This window comes from Bos indicus, chromosome 12, assembly GCF_029378745.1.
Source record: "Bos indicus isolate NIAB-ARS_2022 breed Sahiwal x Tharparkar chromosome 12, NIAB-ARS_B.indTharparkar_mat_pri_1.0, whole genome shotgun sequence".
Lineage (NCBI taxonomy): Eukaryota > Metazoa > Chordata > Mammalia > Artiodactyla > Bovidae > Bos > Bos indicus.
Genome location: NC_091771.1, coordinates 79037861 through 79062506, shown reverse-complemented (window position 1 = coordinate 79062506; position 24646 = coordinate 79037861). Strand labels below are relative to the sequence as shown.

General features: G+C 42.7%; 2 protein-coding genes across 5 annotated transcripts in view; one reads left to right on the top strand and one right to left on the bottom strand.

The window, feature by feature from the left end:
- Window positions 1-24646, bottom strand: part of UBAC2 (UBA domain containing 2) — a 170476-nt gene that overhangs the window by 68062 nt on the left and 77768 nt on the right. The gene's annotated exons all lie outside the window — the stretch shown is intronic.
- Window positions 1961-16881, top strand: GPR183 (G protein-coupled receptor 183). 3 transcript variants are annotated; one of them, XM_019971664.2, is made up of 3 exons: window positions 1965-2092; window positions 9982-10126; window positions 15227-16881. In XM_019971664.2, the coding sequence occupies exon 3, from the start codon at window positions 15245-15247 to the stop codon at window positions 16325-16327; it is 1083 nt and encodes a 360-aa protein (XP_019827223.1). In that variant the 5' UTR covers window positions 1965-2092; window positions 9982-10126; window positions 15227-15244; the 3' UTR covers window positions 16328-16881. The 3 variants fall into 3 exon arrangements, with proteins under 3 accessions (XP_019827224.1, XP_019827223.1, XP_019827225.1); XM_019971666.2 differs by having other exon boundaries at window positions 9982-10224; XM_019971665.2 differs by lacking the exon at window positions 9982-10126 and having other exon boundaries at window positions 1961-2092.

Here is a 24646-nt window from a genome sequence, read left to right as displayed (position 1 = left end):
ATAGTTTTACTATATATTGCAATTATTTTGTAAGTAGAAAAATTAAGATTTTTGGTTGTAGTTTAAACATCAAACTGTCAAAAATTAATAGAATGAATAGACAGAAAAGTAGAAGGATACAGCAGATCTGAAAAGCACTATGAACAACTCAACATAATTAAGATCTATACAAATTTCACACAACAGGATACAAATTCTATTCAAGTTCCCACAGACTATAAACCAGGAGACAATGGAACATATCCAGGGGCATTAAACAAGGTTCAAAAATGTCATGGTATAAAGGAGTATTCAAACCAAGTTTTAAAGGAACTAGTTCTGTAAAAGTTTATCACACTGACCAATCAAATCATAAAATCTCTGTATTTCCCCCTCAGAGAATTTTTATACTAGGAGTTACCTTGGTGATCATTTAGTTCAGTACTTTTATTTTACATAGTGGCATGGAGTCCCACAGAACTTAGGTGAGTGTTACTCTTCTGTTTGACAACGTTTATCTACGCATCTTCAGCACGGTAGGGCTTATAATAACCTCAATGGAATAATACACTGAGAGGCTAAAAGTCCTCAGCACTTTGACAGAATCCTGGAATGGAAGGGTCTCTGAGGGCACAGAGTCACAAATCCCTACCAAATGATTCAATTCTCTCTACAACGTCCCTCCAAACAGACACCTGGTTTATGCAAGCACCTACAGAAGAGATGGATTTCCCAGGTGGCTCAGTGGTAAAGAATCCTCCTGCCGGTGCAGGAGACTCCAATTCGATCTCTGGGTCGGCAAGATCCCCAGGAGAAAGAAATGGCAACCCACCCCAGTATCCTCACCTGGGAAATCCCATGGACAGAGGAGCTTGGCGGGCTACAGTTCATGGGGTTACAAAAGAGTTGGATATGACTGAGCACACAAAAACAAAAGGCAACATGCCCTTTTTTTAGAAAAAATGATCCCAACTTTTGAGAACTGCTTTCCTATTCTGATTTGAGAGCTGTCTCCTGTGACCTCCTCTTACATGCCTGCCTTTTACCCTCTGGAGTTAGGAAGATTGACACATGCAACCTAAACCCTTTACCGTGATCATGAAGATAATGATCACATCCCTGCCAAGCCTGGACATGCTCAGTTCATTCAATCTTTTCTTCTAAGACCTGGGATCCAGAGCCTGCACCTACTGGGCAGGCTCTAGGTCATCCATGCCTTGGCAAAATGCAGTTTCTTGCACTCACTGAGAATGGCTAGATCATCTCTTGTATTCTGAGAGCTCTATTTCCATTAATTTAGTCTGTAAATCAATTTGCATTTTGATATCCATGTGACATTGTTGGTTTAAACTGAGTCGATTAAAACTCAAAGGTGAACAGCACAGGTCTGTGTGCGTAACAGGTGATTCTAGCTGTAAGATGCCCCCTTCAACCTCTCCTTTGTTAACATGGGTTCATGCAGTCACTGATCCAGTCGGTTGGTCCCCTGCCTAAAAACACCAACTAATTATTATACACATGCAAAAGAGCATTTTCCTCCACTCACCACAGAAACTTCTATTTCTTTCTCATTAAGCTGCTGATAAGATACAGAATGAGTAAACTACTCCCTGCACCAAGTTTCCAGACACAATTGGCAAAATTGACATTTTTCCCTTAAAACATGTTAACACTCATACTTCACACATAATATGGATACAACATCATCAGTAGCTATATTCCTTTTTTTCCCCACTGGTTACGGTTTATTTCTTCAGTCTCTTCTAAAGAATTTTTTTTAACTTAAATCTTTATAGAAAAATTTATAAAGTTCCATAGATATCAACAACTCATAAATTCCAAGGGGTTTTTGGATAGCTCTTTTCTAAAAAAAAAAAAAAAAAGAATCACTAACAGAAAAATTTCACTTCCCATTTAAAAAAAGTGCACACGCACACATGAGGCTAACTGATCACTACTATGCTCAGTCACAGGGTGACAGAAAAAAAAAAAAGCCACCACCATAAAAGGATGTCTGGTAATCTCCCTTAAAACAACATGCCAAGGTTAACCTACTTCAGTTTGGGCGAATACTGACTGCTGCCACACAGGGGCCCCAACAAGACACTGAGAGGTAAGTAACAGATATTTTGCTTTTTTCAACAAATTCTTGTAAGTTAAGAAAAACTTTGAAAGTCTAGTTAAATTTTAAAGTAAAGGTAAAGAATCTTTGTAACAAAAAGCTATAAACATTTCTAACATCAGAAATCTTACCACTAATACAGTTGAGACTCTCTGGTGACTGGCAGTTCTAATAAGCTGATATTAAGCTAGGTGAAGGCAGTGAATCGGGCCAGAAATACCTTTGCCAAAAAAAATAAATAGGGCTTACTTCGTATTTCTGTGTGAACTCACAATTACCAAAAACAGTATCAAGTAATCAGCAAATACTGCCAGTATTTCAGGATACTTTATGAAGGAAAATAACAAAGTTATTGTAGAATGGAGCATTTCTACACCTAAATGTACTGTGATGAAGTTATTCAGCACAATTGAAAAGTTACTACATGTAACTATTTGACCACGGATCTATGTACATAAAAGTCTTTCCTGTATTTCTGTTACTTCTCTACTTTTATACTTTCTATTATTTCTCAGGATAGAATCTCAATAGTCAAATTCCTGGAGCAAAGGGTGCACATTAAAAAAAAAAGAACTTTAATTAAAATTGATATTTTTCAGTTTACAGAAATATTTACTCTCCCATCAGTGGAAGACAGTCTGGGCTTCACTGCTTCTCTGACAACATGAGTATTTTAATTCTAAATATAAACTGTTAATCTAATAAGTGAAAAAGGAACAGCGCTTGTTTGCTTTATGTTTATCTGAAGATCAGAAAGGCTAAACACAGCTCGGTATTTTCTTCCTAGAACTTCTGTATGCATAAAAAATATCACAGAACAATGAACTAGGTGCAGTGAACTGCCAATATTTATGTCCAGGTTGGGAACGGAGGTGACAGAAACTCTTGGTAACATGTAAGCTGTTCAGAGACTTCCTCGAAAAGAGGGTGTGCTTTTTGAGGGGGAGGGTCTTGCTCTAAGTACGATATAGGATGGTGGTTAAGAGCATGGGCTCTGGAGTCAGGCTTGGGCTCTCTTACTTACCAGTTGCGTGACCCTGGACATGTTGCTTCCCGGGCTTCATCTGCCTCACTTGTAAAATGGGGAGTAACTATACTGCCCGGTCCTTGGGTGTCATAATAAGTGCTATATAATATTGGTTGTCATAGAAAGCACTGGAAAACTGCCTGCTAGCCTTGGTCTCTCCTCCCTCTGCCCATTAAACCACTGAAGGATGAATCCAATAGGCAAAGTTTCCCTGCCCTACCACTTCTGTGGGCATTTTCTTCTTCTTGAACTTATTTTGAGATCTTTAGAGAATATTTCACATGGAGACTGAGTCTATGGATGTCTATACACCTAACTGTGCTGCCTGCCTGGACTTTGCATCTGCTAGGATTTCAGTGCATGTTTTCTCTTGGGGGGTTAATCGTAGTTCTTGGACATGACGCTGCAAAGAGAACACGGCTCCAGAAAGCATCCTCACTCACTGGGCTCACGTATCATGTGAGAGGTGGGACTGCCTTTGATAAATTACTTTAACTGGCTTCTAAGGGCTTCTCAGTAACATGGCCAGTCATTTAATGGAATAAATATCAACTCAGGTCACTCTATCACTTTTTATATATTTATGCTTTCCATAGGCATTGATTAGCTATCTGCAGCTGGCCAGATCTTAAACATTCTAGGGGATAAAATGAGATAAAATTGGTATCCTTTAAAAGTTTATAACTAAAAAAAGAGCTCCCCACCCAGTAAAGGAGTTTGGCAGGGACAGCAGTCTCTCTGCTACAGTTCAGGGCCTCCTGCAGCTGCTAAAAGGTCCTGGTTGTGTATATGCTAAGGATGTGTAGTATCCCCCAGTCCATATAGCTCCCCAGCCTCCCAAGACACTTGTAAAACACAGGGATTCAATGGCAGATGAAATAACTAACATGCGAAAATCCCCTGAAAAACAAGAGGTGACAAAGATCCTTGTGGTATCTGGAAAGCCAGAACAGAGGAATAAAAATATTCTGTTAGATATCTGCAAATACTTAACAAGCGTAAGAGCCGTCCTAGGTATTCACCTTCTCTTGGTGGAAATTTCAATCCAAACTGTTTTCATAGACATCCTGTTTAAGCCAGTAAAGTCTAAATTCATTTATGAAACTTTTACTTGCACTAAAATATGCTACAAATAAATTAATGAACTCCTTATTGATAGCAACTTATTCTTCTCCTTTCCTCTCTTGTCCCATCTCCCCAGCCCTTCTCTTCCCTCTGGTTCAGCCAGGTGTATGAACTATTATGTGTTAAAAGTTCTGAGATGTCTTCCTATTTTACTTGTTTCCTACCAATAACATCAGATCAGGCTGGAAATAGGAGCAGGGGCTAAAATGTACTACGCTGAATGTCATTCCTGGAGCCGATCTGCCAGGAGTAAATCCTGACACTTGACAGCTGTGTCTTGAGGCAAGACTCGTAAGCATTCTGTTCTTGGTTTCACCACTGGCAAAGGATTTGGGAAAGCTCTGTGAGAGTCAGGGTGAATATACCTAGGGAGCCCAGGGCACTGCCTGGGACACAATCTATGCTGCATACTACTGGCTACTTTTATTCATCAAACGCACCCTGTAGTCTAATAAAGAAACTCCGACTGAGGATCAAGAAAGCTGGGACTCTGCTACTCCTTAATGGGTATTTACTGAGCACCAATGATGGGCCGGCTGGAGATAACGCCAAATTAACAACACAGCCCCCACTCTCAGGACTTCATAGGCTAGCAGGAAACAGGAAAAACAAAACAAAACAAAAAAACAGCACAGATGCCAGTCCAGGGCGCAGGGCCTGGCGAGGGCGCCCCACGCTGCCTGTCTGCAGGGCGGGCGGGGGCTGTCAAGGAAGGAGAGGACAGGACAGAATCAGGGAAGCCTCCAGGAGCAGCTGATTTTGAACAAAGGCCTGAAGGAAAGAAAGCAGGAGCAGAGGATGCAGGCGGGGGCCAAGGAGGCACCAGAGAGAAGGAAGAGGATCAGAAAGGAAGAGAGCTATGAGAGAACACAGGGTATCAACAGCCTATTCCAGCAGGGCCTGAGCTCGAGGTCACGGGAGGGAAGACGGACAGAGATCCAGCTAAAGAGGGAAGCGGGGCCCGATCACGAAGGAAACTGTGTGTCACCACAGACAGCGTGCAGTCTGCCCGGGGCCAGAGGGCACCGTGTGAGCCAGCGCAGGCTGCAGCTGCAGCTGCAGAGAGAAGTGAGGGTGGCTCGAGGCCGGCAGAGCAGAGGCAGCGACTCACACCCAGGCAGACAGATGGGCGAGTGCAGGGGGCAGGGAGGAGGGGCACAGCAGGCTGAAGGCCCAGGAACCGCTGCCTGGCAGGAGGCAGGGGGTGTTGGAGGACGCGGAGGCCTGGGCACCTGCGTGGCCCCTGGCTCGGCACCTGTCCTGGGGGGAGGACCCCTGATCAGATCAGATCAGATCAGTCACTCAGTCGTGTCCGACTCTTTGCAACGCCCATGAATCGCAGCACGCCAGGCCTCCCTGTCCATCACCAACTCCCGGAGTTCACCCAGACTCACGTCCATCGAGTCAGTGATGCCATCCAGCCATCTCATCCTCTGTCGTCCCCTTCTCCTCCTGCCCCCAATCCCTCCCAGCATCAGAGTCTTTTCCAATGAGTCAACTCTTCGCATGAGGTGGCCAAAGAGGACCCCTGAGCAAGAGATCAAATCTCTCTGGAATTCCCTTTATCCATAAAATAAGGATATGTAATGTTTCTCACTAATTTCTATGAGATAATAGAGATGAAATGCAAAATTTCAAACTCCCTCAGACTTTAAGGAGAAAAGGTACCTATTATTTCTGGGAACATTTTGGATTCAGGGGATAAAGGTTAATACTGACTCAGCCCTTCTTTATAAGGAGTCTTTATATATTTATATACATATATTTATGCAGTTGATTATCTTGCACATAGGTCCCATCATGCCACATGGAAATGGTCTTTGTCTTCCTTACACTGAAAAGTGTATCAGGGTGGGAATTTTTTTTTTCTTCCAGTTGCTAAACAATATGCCACATATTTCAAGTCCTCAGTGCTATTACCTCCTTCTGTCTTCATCTCTGAAGACCTTCATATCATTTGAGTCAGCATTCAAGTTGCCAAAAAGCCACAGGAGGAATAAATAATCAGTGAAATGTGAAAGAAAAATAGCCAGACTATATAAAACCCCAAATGTGCAAGTGGGTGTTTAAGCAGGTAACACAGGTCAGGCACCTTTCACTTTCCCATCAGTTCTGACGTAGGTGTTTACAGAAGGCGCAGCATCTCCATGGGGTTCAGGACACCACGGAGGCACAAAGAGGAAAGGACAGACCAGCCAACAATGGGGTGTTTTTTGTTTCTGAAGATGCACCCCATGCACTGGCCTGTACCTGACCCTGGGCAGACCTACCGGGAGGCGGTCAGGACCAGATCGTGTCCTCGGGTCAGCCGCAGGGTCAACCCTTCCACAGACCGGAGAAAGCAAGCGAGCTCCCCGGGAGGCAGGGAGGAGAGCTGCCCTCAGATACACTGACCGCAGATGACAAGACTCCTGACATACACACTCCGGCGCACTGGGGGCGGGGGGGTTCCCTCGGAGACATGGAGGCAGCTATCAGCCTGCTTTCTGGATGATATTCCCTGTATATCCTCCCCTAGAATCAATCTTGGACACGGCTACCAACTCAGGACTCAAAGTCGGTTGGGGTGGTGGGGGGGTGGGGGGAACGACCCCTGAGAGCATAGGAAGATTTCTTTGACTAGGTTATCGGGTGTGGACTGACTATCACAGCGGTTCAGAGTGGACTGGAACAGGCGCCTGGCCATGCCAGCGGAGGGAAGCAAGGTTGGGCCTGTGCTGTTCACCGCCTGTCCATGCCTTGGGGCTCTTTCCACAATCAGAATGACAATCAGGAATGACTCTCCTGCTCCTATTTTGCAAGGTGGGCTTCCCTTGTGGTTCAGTGGTAAAGAATCTGCCTGCTAATGCAAGAGATGCAGGTTCAAACCCTGGGTCGGGAAGATTCTCTTTAGGAGGGCATGGCAACCCACTCCAGTGTTCTTGCCTGAGAAATCTCATGGACAGAGAAGCCTGGCGGGCTATAGTTCACAGGTTGCAAAAGAGTCAGATGTGATTCATGACTAAATTTTGCAGGGCAGTGGGGACACACAGTTGCTCGAGTGGTTTCTCACCTTGAAGCCAGTGAAAAACATCCCTGGTTGAGTGCCAGGCGCCGGTGTGTGTGTGACACTGGACCAGGTTCAGATGTCCCTGTTCACTCAGCTTCCAGAACACGGAGGCTTTTCCAAGCCCCTGACAAATACGTATAAAAATAGGGTAACTGGAGAAAGCAACAGTGATTTCTTTCTTCCATGGAGTATGTCTGTTGTCACGTGTGCTAAGCCGCTTCAGTCGTGTCTGACCCTGCAGCCCAATGGACTGCAGCCTGCCAGGCTCCTCTGTCCATGGGACTCTCCAGGCAAGAATACTGGAGTGGGTGGCCACGCCCTCCTCCAGGGGTCTTACCGACCTAGGGACTGAGCCCGCGTCTCTTGTGTCCCTTGCATGGCAGGCGGGTTCTCTACCACGAGCGCCACCTGGGAAGCCCGAGCGTTTGTCCTCAGAGGCGCCAAACAGCCTCAGCCTGCTGTCCTGAAATGTCTGTTTCCCCAGGAGACAGAATCCTTGTCCCTTTGAGTCCGGATCCTTTCTCTGCCCACTCCTTTCCCAGGGACTTTCTTTTCTCCCACTTAGAAATCTTTCCTCAATCTTAGCCCTCTTCAAAAAAATAACCAAAGGACAGTGTATCAACAGAAATCAAAGAACCGGATCAGACAGCACACATCATTTAACAATAGACAAATATCATTTGCATCTGCACGTCCACTCTGGGGCTCCCCGGGTTGTTTTCAGAGCGTGCTCCAGGAACTTCCTCTCTGGTGCAGGCCACTGTGGGCACTTTGACTCAGATCATCTTGATGTGTAAACACGGTCCTGAGCAGACTTCACCTCACAGAGAAGTCACCTCTTAGCAATGATCCTGTCAGCATGCTTTGACCCATTCGGTTCATTGCTAAGGCCTGAAATTAAACAAAATTACTACAAGATTAAGTCCTTCTCATTTTAAGTGTTGATGATTATTAAGCGAATACGTATTAGGGGTAAAGGTGACATTTCAGGAATCTTGGAGCTAAACTCTAAAAGCCAGTATTCTTAAAAAAAAAAAAGCCAGTATTCTAGCATTTACTAGATCTTTGAATATAATGAAGATCTTATTCTGCTTCTGCCACAAATAAAAGCTAAGACAATAATTATCCAAGCAAGTAAGCTGAGATTGCAGAAAGTATGTATCAGTACCCTGTGAAAAAAACCACAACTGCCTCCAAGTTGGTATCCAGGGTAAATACTTCTAGAGTACAAACCACATTAGCTCTTGGACAGTTTTCTGAAATACTAATAAATGAGTTGTGAGGGGGCTTTTTATTTTTTCCTTTCTGTGGCTAGAAAGAACTCGACAGTTCATGTCAACATGTCCGGTTATGCAAAAATGAGATGATAGTGTCTTAAGAAACGCTCACCACTCTAATTAGTAAGAAAATCAATGTACAGAAAACCATACACACAGGCCCACTCCCAAAAATGTAAGTGAAAATACTTTGGAGGATATTCATATTTTGCCGTGGAAGAACTTGCTGTTATATGTTAGGATAACAGTAAAGTTAAAAGGATCGATATTGTGTGACAGAGATAAAACTGAGACAGCCTCCTTTGCTTATTAATAAAAACTTTCAGAGGACTGGCACAGATGGCTGCTTGTGGTTCCTTGGGTGTAACCTGAATAAGGACCCACACTTCCAGCAGCCCAGGTACATCTGCGCCCTCAGGGCAAGGCTTGCGCCCCTCATCCTTTCCGGCGTAAGGCACAGGGGATAGCTTAGTGACATGGTGCGTCTTTTCATCAGAAAGCTTCACAATGAAATTCTGACTATTAGAGAGTTCAAGTACTCTAAGGAAAAAAGATTTAGAGTAAGCACTTCTTTGTGCTTTTCTCAAGGCAATAAAAGGACGAGCCATAGGACTTTCAAGTACAACTCAGTATATCTAACCTCAATAACATGTCAGATGCTGCTGTCTTAACAATTATGAAAAATGTTTAAAATTCAGTCTAGAATAAACAAAGAGGTAAAGAAAAGAACGATTTGGTTATGACTAAAAGAGGAAGGATTAGAAACAGTTAAAAGGGGAATTTGCAATGCAAAGGTTGATAAAGGAGCACTGTAATGCAAAGAGCAAGCAGAACCTGGGTGTGTCAATGATATAACACCTCATTCGGACAAGAGCACATTCCCAACATCCATTCGTCATCAGGTTTAGGTCCTTGGACATTAAAAGGTATCATGTCTGAATTTTCAGGATCTGGCGGATGGAGGGGGCACTAGAAAGCCATTTTTCCTGAATAAAAGCATGGAGTAAGTCAAGGTTCAGGAAAGTAATCCTGAATCCTAAAAGGATTAAAGGAAGGGACAAAATAGGGTTTCTGAGGGAATATGATAACAAATTGGGATTGCCTGATACAGGAACAGGATAACAGTCAAATATGTGAAAGGATTTTTCTCTCAATTTGAAAAAGATAAAATGGACTAAAACTATAGCATTAATAATAACACTGGGTAAACACCACCAAAGGTAGTATAATACTAGAGCTGCTGACCGATGGAATCGACCTTCCAGAGGTTGCTAAAGAGCCAAACGCACACATTCCGAAACAGCCCACATTCCCCTTTACCCGAGAGCCTCTGGGTCAGCCCACGTGCATGTCCGCCTTGTGCAAGGGCCTTTCTCTGACTCAGGACGGGGCCTCTCTGCAGTCTCCCCTCAGGGCTCTATGACACAGCATCCACCGGCCTGGCCTCGACCTGGGAAGGCGCCTCTCCTGGAACGGCTTCTGCTGGAAGAACTGGCCGCCCGCTCCAAAGCGGCTAGGCCACGTGTGCGCCGGCTGTCTGTGCACAGGTGAGGACGGCCCTGACACCTCGACCACCCTGAAACCACAGACTCTCGGTTCTTGAGAGGCAGCGTGGAGCAACTACCCCTGCCGAGCGCTGGACAGGGTAGGAGGCTGGAAGCCAGGTGGGGAGGGAGAAGAATCTGGTGCGTCCTCTACCTTCTCTGAGAGGGGTCACCTCGAGGGCAGAGTAGGCAGGTGCTGGCCATACCTGGCTTCCAGGATGGCTGGGAGGGGTCTTCCAGATCGGACTTAAGGTAGGCACCCAGCAACAACTCAGGCCTGAATCTGAATAAAGAACACTCAGGGTGAGCTCTGAAACGCAGGTCAGAGGACAAGCTTTGGCAAGAAGAGCTGAATTGTAAATTTTTACTCACATTAAAAGGGAAGTATTTACCTATTTATTCATTTCGTAAGTTAATTCACATTCGGTGTTAAAATTGAAAAGGTATGAATGAAACTCAAAATTTACTTGTACAAAATGATGTGCTGGCCTCTGTGGCCACGCACGGATGTGTGTGTAAATAGCTGCTTTTCTTCTTTCCAAAAAGTGGCCTGACGTGGAACCCGCTTTCCCTACTTAACATTATGCCCCGTCTGGAAACAGGCATCTATGTAGCCATTTTCAGTGGCCGTGTCCTGGCATATTCCACTATAGGGCCATAAACTAACCAATTCCCTAATGATGGACATCTGATTTGGTTGCAAACTTTCACACTTAAAATTTGACACTGTTTTAAACATCTTTTCCTTAGGATAAAATGTTCTGAAAACACTGCCTTGTGTGTTTCATCCATTAAAAAACATTTATTTTTGATGGATGCTACTGGATGCTGTACTTCACTCAGTGAAGCGGTTGGCCGTGCTTTTACAACTGGTGGGCAGTGACACATTCTCAGAGTCAGTGTAACTTTCCTAACCTCTACAACCATTATTATTCATATGGAAGATTAGCAGACTTCACAGTGTTGGTTTTTTTCCCCACCGTGTATTTCAAAGGCAGTTCCCAGGAACCTACTTTGGAAGATTCCTCCAAATAAAATTTAAATGTTGAGATTTTCAGAAAAAAAATTTTTCACAAAAATTCATAAACTAAAGGTAGCTCTTGATGCCTGTTCCTGCAACCTGTGCCTGGAATTTCTACCTATGTCCAGACTCAGTTTCTGCAAAGTTGCTTTTCATACTAATGAATAAAATTTCTTCTATTTTTATTTCATAATTGCAATTCCACAATTTCCCCTTTGAGAATCACTCCATTCCCCTCTCCCCACCAAAACACACAAAATATAAAGCCCATACTTACTGGGTGGGTTTTGTTTGGAGTTCTAATTCATCAATAACTCCATTTATTTTTTATTATTTTCTTCTATTTTGGGGGTGGGGGCAAACTCAGTTCTTTTCTAGCTTCTTGAGCTACATATTTAACTTGCTGCTGCTGCTGCTAAGTCACTTCAGTCGTGTCCGACTCTATGTGACCCCATATTTAACTTGGCTACTTTCAATTTTTTAAGAAATAAATGCCTTCAAGGCTTTGCATCAATTTTGGGTTAACTCTTTAGCTGCGCTCCACTCCACTGTTTTATAATATTTTTGTCCTTTAGTTGTAAGAACTTCAAAATCTGCATTGTGCTTTCTTAACCCATAAGTTTCTTAGAAAAATATATTTCTTTTTTTTTAGAAAAATATATTTCTAGAGTCCAAATTGATACTTTAACTTATTTTTAATTTCTAATTTAGTCGTACTGTACTACTCACAAGGAATGTGAGCTGCTGTTGTGTTACGCTATGTTAGTTGCTTAGTCGTGTCTGACTCTTTGCAATCCCATGGACTGTAGCCCGACAGGCTCCTCTGTCCATGGGATTCTCCAGGCAAGAATACTGGAGTGGGTTGCCATTTTCTTCCCCAGGGGATCTCCCTGACCCAGGGACTGAACCCAGGCCTCCTGCACTGCAGGCGGATTCTTCACCACCTGAGCCACCAGGGAGTCCTTACTCAAAAGGGATGTGAGCTGCTTGCTAATGATTTTCTGAGACTTTGGAGACACGTCTCATAACTGAGTAAAAGGTCAAACTTGCAAAGAATTCGAATGTGCTTTAAGCACAAATTCTGTTAGCATTTAAGTCCTGTTGAGTTAATCTTCTTTTTACCTATCATATTGTAATAAAAATGTGTTAAACTCTCCCATTACAGTTGTGGATTTGACAATTTCTCCTTTAAATTCTGTCAAATCTTGCTGTTACATGTAAAATTTATTATTATTTTTATGTCCCTGAACTATTCCTTTGAACTTGTGTAGTGAATTCTTTTGTTTCTATTATTATTGATTGTGTTTTGAATTCTATTTTTTTCTGATGTTAATATTGCTAGTCTAGCTTTCCATTGGTGGATTCTTTACTGAGCTACCAGTATATGGCTGGATTTTTAAAAATCCAAACTGATAGTCTCTGTCTTTTAAGAGGTGAGTTCAATGGTGGCTCAGATGGTAATGAATGTGCCTGCAATGCAAGAGACTCAAGTTCGATCCTTGGGTCAGGAAGATCCCCTGGAGAAGGGAATGGCTACTTACTCCAGTATTTTTGCCTGAAGAATTCCATGGACAGAGGAGCCTGGTGGGCTATAATCCACAGGGTCACAAAGAGTCAGACACGACTGAGCGACTAACACTTTCACTTTCAACTTTTTGGGGCTTCTCTGGTGGGGAAGATGGTAAACAATTTGCCTATAACACAGGAGACCTGGTTCGATCTCCTGGGTGGGGAAGATCTGCTGGACAAGGGAATGGCTACCACTCCAGTATTTTTTTAAAATTTATTTTTAATTGAAGGATAATCGCTTTACAATGTTGTGTTGGTTTCTGCCATACATCAACATGAATCAGCCATAGGTGTGTGTGTGTGTGTGTATTCCTTCCCTCCAGAACCTCCCTCCCACCTCCCTCCCTATCCCACCCCTCTAGTTGTCACAGAGCCCTGGTTTGAGTTCCCTGAGTCATACACCAAATTCTACTCTAGTATTCTTGCCTGGAGAATCCCATGGACAGAAAAGCCTGGCGGGCTACAGTTCACGGGGTCTCAAAGAGTCGGACATGACTAACACTTTTTCACATCAATGTATTTAAATTTGTCGTGTCACATTTCCTATCTTCTTATTTTGTTTTTTCTACCTACCATTTTCACCCTTTGCTTTTTCCCAGAGTCTCCTTTTCTGTCTTCCCTTGACTAATAAAAAGTTCTATTTCCTTTTTTGCTCCCATTTGCTTTAGGTTGTAGTCCTATATTTTCATGATTAACCTCTCAACACTGTAGGTAATACACACCTATGACATTAGTACAGTCCTCTCAGAACCCCCTTGTTCTGTCGGTATCGCTGTTTTAAGATCGTTACAGAGATTGTTACAGAGCCTCTACTTCATTTAATACGGCAGTTGGAGATGCAGATGTCTAGTCAGTGCTTTGATAAGGCTAGAAACAGAGTTCTTCCCTTTAACATACAGTACCATCATTACTAGATATATTGACTTCTCCCTCAGTTACAGTGACTTTCAGATGAGATTTTATGCATAGAGACCTACCACAAAATTATTTTCCTTCTAAAAATAACTTTACAGGGGACTTTCCTGGCAGTCCAGTGGTTAAGTTTCCGCACTTCCAATGTAGGGGGGCTCGAGTTCAATCCCTGGTCGGGGAACTAAGATCCCACATGCCATGTAGTATGACCATAAAAAAAGAAAAAACTTCACAGAATTTATTGCTCTGCTGTTTCTTAGTTTTATCGAAGTTCATCCTCATATATGGATTTTTATTGTAGGAGTTTTTCACTCTCCATCTTAGACATTATTTATAATAAGAAAAGAGGTAGAAATAATCCAGGTATTCATCAAGGGCGTAAGGAAGCAAATTATGCATTACCGCTGGAACACTTCAGAATACGTATTAAATGTCTACCTAAGATCTACACATATGACAAAGACACAGACTACCCTGATACATGAACATAGTAAATGAACAAACAGAACACAGAATACCACGTGTGTAATTTTTCCTGCTGTTTGCACATGTAAGAATGAACACTGCACACGTCAGTGGGGCACCTGCAGAATGATACACTTTAACACTAATTTAAAATTCTCCCCTCAAAACACTTTTTTCTTTCTCTTTTTGTTTCTTTTTCTTCTTTTTTTTTGTTGTTTTTGTCATGGTTGTCATGGTCTTCTTCTTTTCTTAAAGAAAACCTAACTTTCAGTTCCTAACAAAGGCCTTAGCTTGTTTCTCATAATTTTTGGGTTAACACAAATCAGACCACTGTGGTAAGTTCGTATTTCACTACATAAATGTGTGACTGATTTCATTTCCTGGCAGTGATATGCATTTGACGAAAAAAAAAAAAAGTCCAACTGATATTCAATTTAAAAGCAAAGTTTTACGCTTTCTGAAGTGTGGGGTGCTTTACGTGATTTTACTCTTTACCAGATAATGATCCAAAAAAACAAAGGGGAAATTTCTGCTTAAAAAGTTAGTGCATTCCCTTGTCACAAAAATACATTTGCCCTATTTAAATGGTTCTATTTCCTTTGCCAGAGCTTTGCCAAAGCGACCAAATTTTAAGAGTAAAAATATAAATTTCAGTCTCTGCTCCTCCTGTTATAATATAGTATGTAACCACATTACATACAGATTTTTGAAAATTATATAAATTTTGACATTTTAAGTTAGATCTCAAGGAATTAGTTTATATCATTTTTAGTTAAATATGCTTTTTTATTTATATTTTGAAACTTTTAAAATAAAAAAAAAAAATTTTTTTTTTTGGCTTCACTGCTCAGCATGTGGGATCTTAGTCCCCCAACCAGGAATGGAACCTGTGGTCCCTGCATTGAAGCCCCAGGTCTTAACCACTGGACTGCCAGGGAAGTCCCTAAAAATGCTGTAATTTTTTTTTTGATTGTCAATCTTTATTTTAAGGTTTGTTTTTAAAGCTATAAATCTCCCTATAATCAGAACTTTTAGTTGTATCCCACAAATTGGTGGCACTAGTGAAGAACCTGCTGCCAATGCAGGAGATTTAAGAGAATGCTTTTAATAAAACACACCCTTCTTGGTTTTCTTAGAGACCCTGAACACCACTGATGGATATAAAAATGGACAATTTTACGACACCCTCTGCAGCTTCTCTGGAAAGCAACTGTGATCTCTATGCCCACCACCATACAGCCAGGATCCTCATGCCACTGCATTACAGCATCGTCTTCATAATTGGGCTTGTGGGAAACTTACTGGCCTTGATTGTCATTATTCAAAACAGGAAAAAAATCAACTCTACCACTCTCTATTCAACCAACTTGGTGATTTCAGATATACTTTTTACCACGGCTCTGCCTACACGGATAGCCTACTATGCGCTGGGCTTTGACTGGAGAATCGGCGATGCCCTGTGTAGGATAACTGCTCTTGTGTTTTACATCAACACATACGCAGGTGTGAACTTCATGACCTGCCTGAGCATTGACCGGTTCTTTGCTGTGGTGCACCCCCTGCGGTATAATAAGATAAAAAGAATTGAACATGCAAAATGCATCTGCATATTTGTCTGGATTCTGGTATTTGGTCAAACACTCCCACTACTCATAAACCCTATGTCAAAACAGGAGGCTGAAAGGACTACGTGCATGGAATATCCAAACTTCGAGGAAACCAAATCCCTCCCCTGGATTCTGCTTGGTGCCTGTTTCATAGGATACGTACTTCCGCTTGTCATTATTCTTATCTGCTATTCTCAAATCTGTTGCAAGCTCTTTAAAACTGCCAAACAGAACCCGCTAACTGAGAAATCTGGGGTCAACAAAAAGGCTCTCAACACAATTATTTTTATAATTGTTGTGTTTGTTGTATGTTTCACGCCTTATCATGTTGCAATTATTCAACACATGATCAAGAAGCTTCGTCTTCCCGGTCTCCTGGAATGTAGCCAAAGACATTCATTCCAGATATCTCTGCACTTTACAGTATGTCTGATGAACTTCAACTGCTGCATGGACCCTTTTATATATTTTTTTGCATGTAAAGGGTACAAGAGAAAGGTCATGAAGATGTTGAAACGTCAAGTCAGTGTATCAATTTCCAGTGCTGTGAGGTCAGCCCCTGAAGAAAACTCACGTGAAATGACAGAAACTCAAATGATGATACATTCCAAGTCTTTAAATGGAAAGTAAAAAGGAAAGGAGTCTTGGATTTATACCAAAGTAGACTGTATGTTGAACTTTGCAAGACTTTTCTTATAACAAGTATTAGACTTCCAATTAGGATTCTTTTGAATTCCTTTCACTGGGCACTATTTCTCACCTCCAACTTGGAAGTAAATTGATATATATATATATATATATATATATTTACACTCAAGAACAACATTCAGCAAAATTCTCATTTGTAAATGAAATAGTATACCTTTAAAAGGGAGGGTATTTTAATAAATTTCAGTGTAAAAAGAAAAGTTTTGTGTTAACAAAAAACGAAATCATTAATGTTCCTCACCAATAATTCAAAAAAAGAAAAAAAGACTATCAAAATTGTATATTGCCAGTGTAGAAATGTTAATATTGTAATATTCCCTTTCTCTCTCTTTTTTTTTTTTTTTTGTATAACATTTCAGTTCATGTTTCTTTCAATCTTAGGCTTTACCTCCTCGATAATAACCATTTTTTTTTCTGAGTCATAAATTTTCATCTGAAGAAACTTGTTTTTGAATAAAGAGCTAGATGCTACAAAATTATGAGTATGTCCTTCAATGCTCACTGTGAACTCTCAGCAAAAGTTACAGGGAAGAGGAAACTAGCAGCAGGCAGATTTTGGAGCAAAGCCTTATGATGATGATGGTGATGAAGGCAATGAAAGCTCTTCCCAAGCAGCCAGCACAGGGTTCAAGGGCCACTGCCCAGGAACATGACAAGGATCTCATATGGAAAGAGGGTCCACTTGCTAAATGCTTCTTGAGAGTTAAAAAAATATATATATACATGTATGCAAATAGGCTTGGCTTTTTTTGGGTCCCTAGGGGATGGTATCTTATTTATACAGAAGTTGGCAGTACCCTGTATCTGTATTTCAGTGGGTTGGTTACCAGGAAGGGTACGGAGGATGTGCAGTGGGGGTGTAATTGTGGCTTGCCTTGTTAAGATGGAAAGTAAAATGGAAAATCATGAACTTCACAGTCACCAGGATTCTTTACAACATTATCGTTGTTTAGTCACTAAGTCATGGTCTGACTCTTGTGACCAAATAGAAATACCTCTGTATAACCTGGGTTCGATTCCTGGGTCAGGAAGATTCCCTGGAGAAGAGAACGGCAACCCACTCCAGTATTTTTGCCTGGATAACGCCATGGACAATAGCCCACCAGGCTTCTCTGTCCACGGGGCTGCACAGAGTCAGTCGGACACGACTGAGGAACTTAACACTTTCTTTACAAGTAGCACGGCCTCCCCAAGTACAGTAACCCATCTGCCAGCTCAGATTTGCTTTACTGGATCCCTCAACTACCTCAAGACAGTACCTATCAATGACTCCACATTTGATAACTCAACTAAAGAAATGAAATGGTATATGATGGGTCATACTTAAAATTTTTATTAAGCTTTATATCCTGGAAATACTTTCTTTTAAAGCCTTACCTTACTCACTTTCAGATTTTATCCTGTAAGAAAACTAATCTTAATGGTCAATTCAATACCATTTACTGTGTACTTTCAGATTTGTATTATGTTAATTTCACAGATAGCTTAAAGCCATTGTCAAAAACAGCCATTGGTCTTTGTGACACCTTATGGAGATAGATGGAGAAGGCAATGGCAACCCACTCCAGTACTCTTGCCTGGAAAATCCCATGGACGGAGGCGCCTGGTAGGCTGCAGTCCATGGGGTTGCTAAGAGTCGGACACGGCTGAGCGACTTCACTTTCACTTTTCGTTTTCATGCATTGGAGAAGGAAATGGCAACCCACTCCAGTACTTTTGCCTAGTGAATCCCAGGGACAGAGGAGCCTAGTGGGCTGCCGTCTATGGGGTCTCACAGAGTTGGACACGACTGAAGCAACTTAGCAGCAGCAGCATGGAGATAGATGACCGCATGGATAGAAGTCAGGAACTTAGGGCCTTTCCTTCATCTATAAACTTTTCCAAGTGAAGAAGAAAAAGGGCAAAATACTATATTTTATGCAAGGTGGCACTTATGTAGACATTTGAGTTTGATTCCCAAAGAGAAACCATTGTGAAAGTCGCTAAATGAAAACTAGAAACAAAAGCTTCCTGAATTTCAGAGCATCTTTACGGCACACAAGTTGTATGACTGTGTTCCAGCACAGACTACTGTGTGTATGAGCCAACATGCTGCTTCATAGTAGATGAGAGTCCTCTTTGTGCTAACAGGGTCAGTTCTTAAGATCCTTCAAACAAGACAATAAATATCTATGTCACTTGACAAAGGAATAATGTGCTTTTTTTCAGAAGTCTTCTGCCTCCTCCTTCCAGTATACCACAAGTCTATATAAACGATTTTATCCAATGATAAGGAGCCATACTGCCAAAATGGTAAACTTTAACTGCTAAGTCGCTTCAGTCGTGTCCGACTCTGTGTGACCCCATAGATGGCAGCCCACCAGGCTCCTCCGTCCCTGGGATTCTCCAGGGAAGAACACTGGAGTGGGTTGCCATTTCCTTCTCCAATGCAGGAAAGTGAAAAGTGACAGTGAAGTTGCTCAGTCGTGTCTGACTCTTGGCGACCCCATGGACTGCAGCCTAAAAGGCTCCTCTGTCCATGGGATTTTCCAGGCAAGAGTACTGGAGTGGGGTGCCATTGCCTTCTCCAGGTAAACTTTAAACCTACCCCCAATTAATCTTTTTTAAAAAGGTCTGTACTCTAATCAAACTCAGTTCTTTGTTGTCCTTCGAAAGGACCATACTGCCCATTTCATTCATGAAGCCGCAGTTCCTACATGGCCTTGGAGCACCCTCCCCCTGTCTTGTATTATTAGTTGGCTTCAGGTTTATTTCTCATGCGTTTCCCTTGGGAGCAGGTAACCTTGGAAAACAGGGTCAATGATGTATAATATTTATATTCTGTTACAGAAAAATAGGAGGTGGCCTTATATATCACACATTATTTGAAAATCACAATCTATAAGTCCTTCTACATTGACCAGGTGATATTAACAATTTTAAATAATAACAGGGAGGTAGGAAGAAAACACCTAAGAAAGCTGATAGCTACAAGGCAGCTAACCATATTTCCTCTTCCACAGTTTTATTTTTATGTCTAAAAGGATCATTTGGTTAATTAAAAAAAAAAAACTCTCAAAGCTACTTAGCTTGAGTCAGTATAAACACATAGACTCTTCAGTGACAGTAGAGGAGAGTACAGAATAGTGAAGGTTAGATTTTAGAAATGACATCAGGTATATATGAAGAGTGCAGTTGGTCCAGGAATTATGTAATGTCTTCCTTTTCACAATTTGTGAAACAGGATGAACAGACTGTATTGCCCACACTTTATAAAGAAATCCAAATTCAGGAAAGGAACCTGGTAAATTAAGAGACAGGGAGCAACAGGAATGTAACCCTAACTTCATGTCTCAGTCATTAAAAGGACTGAATCACACAGACTCAGAGAAAAAGTATGAGAAGGCAGGTTTAATTATAGGCCAGCAGGTTAGCTAACCCTTGTACAGGACAAATACCCAAGAGTGGGACGACTACACGCTCTGGCTGTGAGTTCCCGGAGGATGAGGGTGCTGTAGGTTATACACACAGCGTCTGGTACACAGCCTGGCCCCAAGAAGTCTCTCAAATACCCAGCTAATTGCATAGCACCTCTTTTGTACTGACAAAATACTAAAGCCCTACTGAAAGATCTCCAAGGTTGTAAATTTTTTCAGGAAATGAAAAAGAAGTTACATATGCTAGAGAATATGTATTTGTGTAACTGAAGACAGGGCCTCTCAAAGACCCTGCAATTTAAAGTAGATATATTAAAGAACAGAACTAATGTCCCAAGAAGCCAGTTCATATTTAGTTACAGAAATATGTTCTGCTCGAAAACAACTTTAGATTTCAAGAGGCAAGGGCAGTGACTCCTACTGATCACTAAAAAGTACCAGGCAATCTTAAAAGAGGAAGCACGGCCCTTAAATAAACTTTTTAAATGGTCTATTTTGGTCACTCTTAGCCCACTGCAATTTGTTATTCTTTGCAAAGCTAAAAACATCTGCTCATTGGACTATTCAGATAAGAGTGAAAAAATGAAGAGCTGATCTGGCGACAACACAGCCCCTGTTTTGGAATCTGGGGGCGACTAGATCCGCTCAGGAGAACTGATGTCACTGGCAGTTTGCTTTACACTAAACCCTGAAGAACTGGTCACTTAAAAAGTGATCCTCAGACTTCTATTCAACTGCAAGCTCAATTAGCTGAGAAGGAACAACTGCTGACTATTTACTACATGCCACTTTCAAGTACCTGACAGGCATTACCTCCCTTAATCCTCACTACTTTAAGGGGCGGGTAGAACTTTATCTGGGGCTTCCCACGTGGCTCAGTGGTAAAGAATCCTCCTGCCAGTGCAGGAGATGGGGGTTTCAATTCCTGGGTCAGGAAGATCCCTTGGAGGAGGAAATGGCTACCCACTCCAGTGTTCTTGCCTGGAAAATCCCATGGACAGAGGAACCTGCGTGCTATAGTCCACAGGGTTGCAAAGAGTCGAACATGACTGAGTGACTGAGCACACACACATATCTTTATTTTGCTGATGAGGAGACTCAAGTGCCAGGCCATGGAGACGTGGAGCTGGGAGCTCGATCCAAACCCTCTGGCCCCAGGGTAGTGTGACTTGGACCATGAGGTTTTCACCACTACAGAATTATGTTCATTAAGAGACGGCTCCATTCCTCCACTTCCTGCGGCTTCCTGGGCCTTGGACACGTCCCAACACCACGTCGGACCTTCAGCTCATCTTCTTTCCCTGTGGGAGCACCCTAACTTCTCTGCTTCTCAAGCTCCATTCCCTCAGTCCCACACCCTCAGTCCCACACTCAGTCTCATCCATGGTATTTGGCCAGTAAGCCCTGCTTTCATTTTCTCCTCCAGAACTTACTCTTGCCCATCTTTTCTTTGCCCCAAATCAGCATCCTAGGCTGGACGCTGGCAACACACACCTAAATGACCACAACGTCTTGCCCACTGCTCCCCTCACCTGGAGCCAGACACTTTAGCCTTCCTTTCAGGTACTATACCGGAAGTCAGCAGATTAATAACAAAAACCACGCTAAACAACTCCTAACAGTCACATGGTATGAGACTCTAAGGCTTTATATATAATTAAAGCCGACAATAATTCTTCAAGGTTGGCCCCACTGCTGCTGCTGCTGCTAGGTCGCTTCAGTCGTGTCTGACTCTGTGCGACCCCATAGATGGCAGCCCGCCAGGCTCCCCCGTCCCTGGGATTCTCCAGGCAAGAACACTGGAGTGGGTTGCCATTTCCTTCTCCAATGCATGCATGCATGCTAAGTCACTTCTGACACTGTGTGACCCTATGGACAGCAGCCCCTCCTCTGTCCACGGGGTTCTCTAGGCAAGAATACTGGAGTGGGTTGCCATTTCCTTCTCCTGGTCCCAGTACTATCACTGTTTTATAGATGAGGAAATTATGCCCCAGAGAAATTCAGTCAATTACCCAAAGCCACACAGTTAGCAAGCAGGGGAGACAGGCTCTTGACTCTACACTTTGGCTCCAAGGTCTGTCACTTGTTATCATGGCATTGTCTCTTTTAAACAAGCAGAGTATATGCCCAGGTCCTCAGACAGCCTTGAAAGAGACACTTACTGCTCACTGGATATTCTCAACTTCCTGTTGTGGCACATTTGACTACCTCCGGCCAATGGGTTGGCCAGAAAAAATGCTGTAGGTCCCTTCCAGGCTGGAGCTCTGGACGGCAGTGAGGGACCTCCCACACCGCTCTTCTGCCATGGGGACCAGCGAGGTTCTAGATGGTGGGACCTCTGTCAGTCTGGGTCCTTGAATGAGTAAACAGAGAACTCCCCAGCCCATACCCCATCCATCTGTGTTGACAAAGTAGCGCAAACAAGAGATGCATTTATATTCAGCCACTGAGATCTCAGGGTTAATTTGGGGCCACAACAGAGGCTAATTAACACACCTACCCATACACCAAGGGTAAGAAAAGAATGTACCCTCTATGCGGTTCTCCCGGCAAACAGATGTAATCTTCCCTAATCCCAGTTTCATCATGTCATTTCACGCTCCAGGATTGAGAATAGTTCCCCATCATGGACCGCATGAAGCAAAAGTTCCTCTCGTACACTTTCAAGCGTCTGCTACCTCGCTGTTCTTCATTGCTCAGTAAGTACCTCTCAAGACAGCCGGTCTACCCCATGAATATGACAAATACTTGGTCCTTTTGGTTAGATTCTCCTGCTTCTGCCATTCATCCTTTACACTCACATTCTAACTGTACCTCCTCCTTCCATTCTCCTTTGACTACTCAAAGCCACCCATCTTCCCTTTCCTCAACTTATTTGGCTTTCATATATCCTATGCCACACAGTTTTAACTTTAGACAAAAACTATCTTGCCACAAAAGAAGAGGAAAAAATACAATGGCCTGGAAACCTGGTTCTGGTTTGACTGTGTATCAGCTACATCACCTCTTGTCAAGTCTTTTAGCCTTTCTAGATTTCCGTTATCTTATCAAAGAAATAACGGCACTACATGACATGTACGCTCTCTGCCAACCATCACACAGCCTGTGGTCTGTTATTTCACATGCACCACTCTTATATCCCTCAGTTTAAACATATGCCCCATTAGGGCAAAGATCTTGAATCTTCCTTCTATTCTGGGTAGCTTCAAGCACAGCACCTTGCATGGAGATAATGCTCAAAGAAATATACGTTGGGATTTCCCTGGTGGTCCAGTGGTTTAGAATTGACCTGCCAATGAAGGAGACATGGGTTTGATCCCTGGTCTGGGAACTAAGATGCCACATGCTGAGGGGCAACTATGCCTGTGCACCACAACTACTGAGCCTGCACACTGCAATTATTGAAGCCTGCATGCCCTAGAGCCTGTGCTCCACAATAACAGAAGCCACTGCTACCAGAAGCCCACGCACTGCAACCAGAGAGTAGTCCCACTTGCCACAATGGGAGGAAGCCCTCACGCAGCAGTGAAGACCCAGTGCAGCGATAAATGACTAAATAAATTTTAAAAATTAAATACACACACACACACACACACACACACACATGTTGACTACAGGTCATTAAATAGTAGCTGAGGACATTATATGATTGTTGCTGTTATTCAGTCACTAAGTCACGCCGACTCTTTGCGGCCCCATGGACTGTAGCACGCCAGGCTTCCCTGTCCTCCACTATCTCCCAGAGTTTGCTCAAATCCATGTCCGCTGAATCAGTGATGCTATCTAACCATCTCATCCTCTGCCACCTCTTTCTCCTTTTGCCTTCAATCTTTACCAGCATCAGAGTCTTCTCCAATGATCAGCTCTTTACATCAGGTGGCCAAAGTACTGGCGCTTCAGCTTCAGCATCAGTCCTTCCAATGAATATTCAGGGTTGATTTCCTTTAGGATGGACTGGTTTGACCTCTATGCTGTCCATGGGACTCTCACGAGTCTTCTCCAGCACCACAATTTGAAAGCGTCATTCTTCTATGCTTAGCCCTCTTTATGATCCAACTCTCACATCCATACACAACTACTGGAAAAATCATAGCTTTGACCGTACAGACCTTTGTCGGCAAAGTGATATCTCTGCTTTTTAATACACTAAGTTTGTGACAGCTTTCCTTCCAAGGAGCAAGCATCTTTTAATTTCATGGCTACAGTCACCATCTGCAGTGATTCTGGAGCCCAAGAAAATAAAACCTGTCACTGCTTCCACTTTTTCTCCTTCATTTGCCATGAAGTGATGGGACCAGATGCCATGATCTTAGTTTTTTGAATGCTGAGTTTTAAACCAGCTTCTTCACTCTCCTCTATCACCCTCATCAAGAGACTCTTTAGTTCCTCTTCACTTTCTGCCATTAGAGTGGTATCATCTGCATTTCTGAGGTTGTTGATATTTCTCCCAGCAATCTTGATTCCGCTTGCGATTCATTCAGCCTGGCATTTCACATGATGTACTCTATGTATGTACATAGAGTTAAATAAGCAGGGTGGCAATATACAGCCTGACGCACTCCTTTCCCAGTACTGAACCAGTCAGTTGTTTCATGTAAGTCTCTAACTGTGGCTTCTTGACCTGCATACAGGTTTCTTAGGAGACACATAAGGTGGCCTGGTATGCCCAGCTCTCTAAGAATTTTTCACAGTTTTTTGTGATCTGCACAGACTATGCACAGGCTTTTGCATAGTCATTGAAGTAGAAGTAGATGTTTTTCTGGAATTCCTTTGTTTTCTCTATGGTCCAATGGATGTTGGCAATTTGATTTCTGGTTCCTCTGCC